This window comes from Xenopus tropicalis, chromosome 1 (assembly GCF_000004195.4).
Source record: "Xenopus tropicalis strain Nigerian chromosome 1, UCB_Xtro_10.0, whole genome shotgun sequence".
In the NCBI taxonomy this organism is placed as follows: Eukaryota; Metazoa; Chordata; class Amphibia; order Anura; family Pipidae; genus Xenopus; species Xenopus tropicalis.
Window position 1 is genome coordinate 76,057,916 of NC_030677.2, and position 8,630 is coordinate 76,066,545.

The 8,630-nt window shown below is 37.0% G+C and overlaps 1 protein-coding gene across 2 annotated transcripts in view; it reads left to right on the plus strand.

The window, feature by feature from the left end:
• The window catches only part of unc5c (unc-5 netrin receptor C), a 221,631-nt gene extending 214,420 nt beyond the window's left edge, over positions 1-7,211 (plus strand). For both annotated transcript variants that reach the window (XM_004911103.4, XM_002936737.5), the window contains 2 exons: positions 1,257-1,438; positions 2,711-7,211. In XM_004911103.4, the coding sequence (XP_004911160.2) occupies positions 1,257-1,438; positions 2,711-2,876 (348 nt within the window). In that variant the 3' untranslated portion in view covers positions 2,877-7,211. The remainder of the gene's footprint in view (positions 1-1,256; positions 1,439-2,710) is intronic.
• The last annotated feature ends 1,419 nt before the right edge of the window (positions 7,212-8,630 follow it).

Sequence of the window (8,630 nt, forward strand, 5' to 3'; positions counted from 1 at the left end):
TGTTACATTGCAATCAGTATTTTAATCAGGTGTGGGCTGTGTTGTCTTAAATTGACTTTTTCTACGAAAATAAGGGAAAAAATAAAAGTTTTTATTTTGTTTAGTCTTGATCCGGGGTAGAACCTAGTCTTTACTTGTAGGGCTGCAAAAGGGGATACCCATTTAGGTTGTTTTTTCTATTTAAAATTAAATTTATCCATTAGCATACGATTTCTATAACCTCCATAATCAATTTTGTTGAATTACAGTATATAGCTTAATCACAGCTAAAATCCTTGGACAGAATTACCATATAGGGGTAATATAATAAAAGTCACTTATAGGCCTATTCACCTATAGCATTTCCCAGTCAGCCGTTTGAAACACATATCTGATGTATTGCTATGGGCTACTACACTTGGGCACCTTTTATTACATTACCATATATGTACATATATGTATGGAAATTGTATGAATGGGCCGCTGTTTGTTTCAGGAATGCAGCAGGTTGCCATATAATAAGCAGGAAGTATATTAATCTGAGCAAACAAAAATAGGTGTTTTAGAACCAAGTATTTTAGCAATTTTTTTTAATAATATGAAATGATTATTTTTATCATCTAAAGTCCAGCACTTTCCACAGGCCAACAAATTGACACTTTACAGGTTTCCCTAGAAACAAGAGAAATGCCAGTCAGTTGGCACTTGCGCTTCTGCAGCCATACTAAATGCATTTTCATATTCAGTTGAAAATTACACAAGTGCAGCTCCCACCATGCCCCAGCCTGAAGAGATGCTGAGTTTTCTTTCTAATGACAACAATGTGGCCTCTGTTTTGCTCATTAAATTGTTCTCAAGCCTTTAAGAAGCTCACTAGATGAGCCTTTGGTACCCGTCAGCATTCTAACTGAATTGCCGCTGAAGTAACAAAGGTTGCCAGTCTATTCACTAAAAAATAATATTCTTTATTAAAACCCGATTTTTACTTCCTATATAGAGAAATGCTTTGGTATCTCTGGAGGTAGTCTGGTGTTTGTACTAATTGTTGCAGGCAGGTTCTGTGAGACTCTGCAGAGACTAATATATCTGCAATTCATGTTATGTCTGCTATAAATATTGTTTTCCCTTTCTGCAGGCTAGATATATGAGGCTAGTAAACAGAAGAGTATTGGAATTTAAGCCCAGTGCTTTGATAAAGTTGAAATAAAATGTGCTCGCTAATCTATATACAGAAATCATACTCAATATAAATTATTTTTCTTCCATTCGAAATGCAGGAACCTAGCAGCATTATTGATTTGCCACTCATGGATTCAGCTAGTACCATTACTACAATTGTAGGACCAAGTGCTTTCAGCATTCCCCTAACAATACGGCAGAAACTCTGCAGCAGCCTGGATGCCCCTCAGACACGTGGACACGACTGGAGAATGCTGGCCCATAAACTAAAGTTAGACAGGTAGGTAACATCTTTTCTTCTAAATATTCCTTCTGGATCAGGGCATTGAACTATGCTGTGTCAGGCACAGCAGGATATGAGCATTGTATAGAAATTAGAAAATGCTTCCAACATGCTTAATGGGACCACAAGGAATGTGCCTCTTGTCCGTTACATATTTCCCTGGTTACTCCCCAATTCTGAACTGCAAAAGGAACAGAGTCTGATTATATTAGATGAATGAATGAAAGGGCCAGGGCAATGAAAGTGACAGATTTGTTACCCTGGTGTCTAGTATATGTCTATATAATTGTCTATTGGTTGCTATGATATATCCCCCTGGAGCTAACTTTACTTCTGTTGTATTTTCCCCTATGACTTTATATGAAAGCAATGCATCGTTGCCCAAAAGCTGTAGTTATATGTATTATTGCATGTTGACATCCCTTTAACCTCCTGGTGTCGTATAGACTATGCTGAAAATATATTGTCCCTTCTCTGCACAAAGATTTCTTTATAAAGATATGGCATAGGGGTCCTACAATCATTCCTCTTCTTTCAGACATTAACAAGAACATAGACTTGATCCCAACTAAGATATAATGAATCCTTAGTGAAGGAAAAAAATCCTATTAGGTTTATTTAGAGTAATACTGTCATGGGAAAACATGTTTTTTTTTAACAGTTAATAGAGTTTCTCCAGCAGAATCCTGCAGTGAAATTCATTTTTCAAAAACACAAACAGATTTTTTTATATTTAATTTCAAAATTTCTCATGGGGCTAGCCATATTCTTCATTTCCCAGGGTGCTACTGCCATGGGGACTCCTACATGGGAGTAGGAGAAACAATAGGTTATCTGAAAGCAGTTCTAATGTGTAGCGCTGGCTCTTTCTGAAAGCTCAGACTCAGGCGCAATGCACCCCTCTAGATGTTGCTCTCAGTGCCCCCAAACAAGGTAGTTATTTTTGAATTCCTGACTTGGTGGCAAGTTTTGTTTGAATACAAACAAGATTTACTACCAAATAAAGCCTCCTGTAAGCTGATAGTGTGCATAGAGGCTTCCTAACAGCCAATCACAGCCCTTATTTGGCACCTCCATGAACTTTTATGATGCTTGTCTTGCTCTCCAACTCTAACATTTGACTGTGGCTCACAAGTAAGAAAGGTTGGGGACCCCTGCCTTAGGCCAAGTCAATCCATTTTTTCTAGTAATTATTATTTCTGCTGACCTGATTATAGCTGTCTGTTCTTTCTCAGTGTAATTAGCTTACAAAGTGTGTTTCCCCTGCAGGTACCTTAATTACTTTGCTACCAAACCCAGCCCCACGGGGGTCATTTTAGATCTCTGGGAAGCCCAGAACTACCCAGAAGGAAACCTCAGCACTCTGGCTGCAGTCCTGGAAGAGATGGGTCGACACGAGACCATGATTTCATTAGCTGGCGAAGGGAAATATTGATCACCGTGTGCAAGAACAAAGGACACTTGGGAGCTCCTCACACCTTGGCAGAGTTTCACAGCTAAACAGAAGATGGAGTAAAGTAGTCTGACCAATGAGTTTTACCTATTCTATTGAAAATGACATTGATAAAAACCTTTCTTGTACATTAACACAGAAAAGAGAAGAAAGAAAAAACATGCAACGCTGTATTTTGAATATTATAAACCAGCCTGATTCTCATTCAGTGTGTCTATACACGGCTTGGTACAGGATTTTACAGTTTCCTAGGAAACGCATTTTATTGCTATCCAGGTACATGGATAAACTTTTCTTTACAATCCCAGTTCCAATGGACTTTGTTTACATCCAGTGATGGACAGGGGTTATCGATACTGTTCCATGACTATTTGTATTGTGTGTAAGCCATCAGAATTTGTGTGCCCCCTCGGGGCACTTGGTACAATCTTCAGTGAAACCAAGAATGGTGCAGTAATCATGTCACCGAGGGTCAGATTAGCCCCCTGGTCTGGATTTTCTGTTTCCAGATCCTTTTGTTCATACAAAGTTGTATCTCTGGAAACTGAACAACTCAGTGATCTGCAAATTCTGACTATCCAGCTGCTGCTGGACTACAACTCCCAGCAACCCTTAATAGCCATCAGCAGTCGCTGGTTTCTGTCAGTTGTAGTTCAGCAACAGATAGATGCAGATTGCTCATATCCCTGCAATATTTTAAGTGCTAAGCAGAAAAGCATTCCTCTGCCAATATTACTGGCAAGTCAAAGACTTTATTTTTTTAAATAATTTTGCAAATGAGGAGTCAGTGGGAATGTATAGATTGTATTATGGAAACATATCAGTGTTACAAATGGGTTTGGATTAGCCATTTGGAAAGCAGTTCTTCTATATCTCCTTTTCTTATAATGGGATTCGTATTTAACATCTATACTGTGTATTCAAGTAAGCATATTTCTCTTCTCAAACGCATTTCACAGTATATTCCCTTGTTTTCTATTGGTAAACTTTCATGTAGTCATTTCTAAATTAAGTTCATTACATTTCAACAATAGGCTGTTATAATGAGCTTTGTAGTACTAGGGGATTTAGTGCTCTGTGCAAGAAGGTAAAGAAAGGTAACCATCCTTCTGGGCACATGCAGTACTGTGACATAGGGCAATGCTGATCTTTCTTATACACTCAGCATGGAATCCTGTATCGCCATTTCCAAGCCAACCCCCAAAACCTGACTGAAGATTATTCTTTGGTGCTGTTTAATGTAGCCCCAGAAACAGAATGGGCAGCTTTTGTATCTGACAAAAAAGTGGTACTGGAATATTTTCTCCCAGAAATGCCAGACCCCTGGACAATCTTCTTAAAAAGCACCATATCCCCATTTTAGAAACAAATTCTATTCTTAAAGCAACAGCTTCTTTGACTGTGGAAAATAAAGCATATTTTCATGTATATACATCAACATGGTCCCTTAGTTCTCTAGGAGCAATTACAGCTTTCAAGTCATGAATGTATCTCTCTGATTCAACCATCAATTTTATAGAAATTCCAAGCATAGGCATCATGGCAGTACCACAGCTTCAGAAATAAAATCTTGGTTTAAAAATTAGGTTCAGACCCAAATGTAAGTGATGACAAGAATCCACAAATCATCTTGGTAATGGAGAGTTATATGATTTTATAGCAATTTAGATGTATTTTTACAATTTGATATCTCTAGAAGAAACTTTATACACACACAGACCCATAACTTTGGTGACTCATTATAATTAATGGGAAAAAATATACTATTTACTATAACCAGTATATATCATCAATTTATTTTCCATAAACAGACATTAAACTATAAGAAATGTAATTCTGCATTTAAAGGTTTTTTTTTCCCTGAAAGCAAGTACTGCTATATTTGCTTACCTTTTTCCTTTCTGAATCCTTTTCCACGGGCAATAATGCATCATCTACTTATGACCACTAGGTGGTGATATGGTATCAGTGTCTATGTAGATGATGGCAGCTCCTACTCATATACATATGTCAATGCCTAATAACTGGTTGGGGCTTCTGGAAGTTGTATTTGCATGAGCAAGGAAAGAGGTAGAGTCAGCCCGGGTGCAGGCACACAGCAGATTTTGGCATGGAAAATGCATACTCACACTAATCACTGTGGTGCACCATTAGTCTAGATGAGAACAATGTAGGCTGTTTGCCACCAGTGACACTTGTTGCTTGGAGTACACGGATCTTTCTTTCTTAAAAGAACCTAAACCCCAAAAAAGTAACTCAAGTAAAAGTGTTTCTCTAAATGGTTTTGCAGTTTACATTCATTTTCTGTTTTTGGCAGTTTGAGAAATTTGTGTGCAAATTGCATAAACAAACGGTGTATTACATGCTGCCTTCCATATAGAAAATGTGCCCCATCATCTTTAATTAGGAGATATGCCAACATATACCTTCGCTCACCCTAGTTAATACAAGGACTGCAAAGTAAGCAGAGAAGATAATGTTCAGAGTTCCTCTTTAGCCATGCCATGTAATACATTCAACCAGGCGAAATGGGTAGAACACTATTTATATAATATTTACAGGCAGCCTACGGAAAATCGCTTTTCTGTCTTTAAGAAGAAAAAAAACTGCTTGGTTTCAACTGAATCTAAAATGCTATTTTGGTTGCTACTAACAATGATAGTAGGCCCTACCATTACACATTCCTTTCACTCTAATATCCAATAATCAAATGCTGTATATGGCTTTTCAATGTGTTTGTTTTTCAACAGAGGCAACAGTGACTTTACCCCTGCAGCTGGTTCAGCCAGGTAAAGCAGTGAATTACAGTTGTAATTCTATTAGCAGTCCCTATCTACTTGGTACTAAAGTTGATTCACTACAAAAATAAAATTACATAGTTATCTAGAGCCTTCTGTACATAAATACATTTGAAAATATGCTAGATTGCTGGCACTGTAGACATGGATATTGTGTCTCTGCTTGCAGCCGCCTGTTTTTATCTTATTTTTGTCGTGAATACATTTTTGAGGATGAGAAAGGAGGGAGTTTATTACAAGATAGCGCATCAAAACACAGAATTCTAATCCCACATGGCCATAAAGAATAATATCTGTATCATCTTACAAGCTGATACATAGGCCTCGATTAGATATCAGCTCTGAATAAGGCAAGTTGTTGGCTTTATCAGTGAGGTACATTCCTTTCTTTAACACAATAATAAATGTATAGAAATACAGGATGCTGCTAGATATCAAAATAGGTGTGGGATTTTGAACACGAGCCAACATCTTTCTAGTAACTGCGGATAAGTGTTGTAAAACTGGATTCAAGTGCTAAAAGGAAATAAATATCTGTGAATAAATACAAACCTTGGATGAGATATTGCTATCAAGTAGGGGATACACTAATGTTCAGGTTGTCCAAGGGTTGGTAACCCAACTATCTCTCCTGGCTTTGTAATGTTAAATGGAGACAGGGATTATAATGTAGTAAGGTTTGGACTTCAGTGGATGTAGGAGCATAGTTAATACCCAACAATTCAGAACGTTATACAAAATTTAAAATTGCTATAATAGGAGACTTCATTTTAGAAAGAAAGTTTACAGGTCAGAGGGTATCAGAAAGCAGCTGTACCGAGTCCTAGAGAACATTAACTAGAGGTGTGTGTGACTATCTAGCCCATAAACCCCACTTCTTGATGGTTACTCTCTTACTAACCAGGAAATATCAATAGCTACCTATAAGGTTGAAAGTTGGACTACCAAATGATGCAATTAGCTACTCACATACTGAGTTAAGAATCAAAATACCAATGCCACATTATTATTATTATTGATATGATAGGAGCTCTTCCACTGACCCATGTGCAGTGGTGTTGAGTGACACTGTAGATTTACATTGCCATCTGTGGCCCTCAGTGTAAAACCCACACTGGAACTTGATTAGCCAGTTTGTCCTCATCAGTGTCATAATGATACGTAATGTTAAAAATGCCTGAATAATTACCAGAAACATTGTGTTTAGGTTTTTTTTTTAATAAATATATTATTTGGCCATTGTCTTATAAGGATCATGAATACTGAGATACAATATTTACCCTAAAACACTACTTTTTTTTTTCCTGGTTCCGTTTCTATTAAGAAAATAGTGTTCATTTTGTAGTTTTCTTCCACTTCCCCTAGTGGGCAGCAAACCTTGTAGTCTCCCCAAAAGAGGTGTTTAGGAAGTATTCCTAAAGGGTTCTATAACTTAGTTTAACACAGGGAAAGAAGCCCAGTGGTTGCTTTGCTCATAAACTACTATCCTTAACAAACCAGCAACTTAAATTGTTCCTATGCACATATCCCTCCAGCAATTGTGCTCTGCAATTCCCAGCAACCCCATCAAGCCACAGGTATTATAATTCATAAAATAGCTTTGTACTTAAGATTGCTTCTTCATGTGACATGAGTGTATCAGGTTACAGGCCTGGACTGGGATCCAAAATAAGCCCTGACACAGAGTACACAGAGGCCCAAACAGCCCCCCCACCAGTCCAATATATATAGTGACTGCCAGGTTAAACATGGCCTCTAACCCCCAAAATAATGAGCTTCTGAAGAAACTAGAACTCAGAAAAATAAGACTTTTTTTCTTTATTTTTTTTGCATTTGTGGGTTTATTATTTTGCTTATGCATTTGTTAAGCATATTCCAAATGCTTGGTGAGGAAATATTTCCATGTCTTTATGTCATTTATTCATTTGTTGTGCTTTTTGTTTCTAAGCTTGCCGAAAGTTATTATTTTTAATTTATCTTATTTGCATACTATTTATATGTACTATATTACCAATGTTTCATCGTGTGGCATATATATCACACTATCGAGAGAATCCTCCTGAATTGTTCGTACTGAGATCTTTGATACATATGTCCCAGTATATCAGTTTACTATATGCTGCCTCCTGAGTTGTTACTAAAATACACTAGTTCACGTCCAGTCTAAAACAATGTAGACATATCGGTCTTAGAAATGCAATTTGCTGGGCTGCATGTGTTGCATATGGATAGGAAAGTCCCTATAATTCCTATGATCAGGTAGCCATATTCTAGGGTATAAAGATGCTGTGCAGCAGCTAGTGTGCAGAAAGTTTGCCTCTACCTTGTTTAGCATATTGTCTACAGATAAAAATAATGCATTTGGCTTCTCTGTAGGTCAATGGAATTCTTAATTCACAAGCATTGTATCCTATCCAGCTGCCTTTCCCCCACATAATACATCAAGGCCCTATTCTTCTGAATATCTCTATATATAAATATACAGTACATATAATATATATATATTTATTAGTTTTTACTGTTTAGTTTAAAAATTGGAAGACACTGTTTGGAAAAATACAGGTCCTAAAACAGATCCTATTTTTCTTTAGCAAAGGACATTTTCTTTTTCTTTTTTTTTTTTTTCGGAAAGAGTGTTACATCTTAATATAAAGCTCAAAAGGCATTTCTCTCGCCAGCCATTCATTTAGGACTCTTAATGGGGTAGTTAAGTGATTACTGAAGAATCTATTCAAGTTCATAAAATTACAGAATGATCAATGCCTAGTGAAGGGACGTAATAATAGAATCATGGGTCTCACTGCCTTTAAATTTTAAAAACCCATTAAAGGCACATTTGCTCTGGAGCGAAAGAATGTTTCATTAGTTTTAACGAATGCTCAACTTTATGGCGGGAGAATAATTTAACTTTTACGGTGTTTGTTATGATGTAGCATTG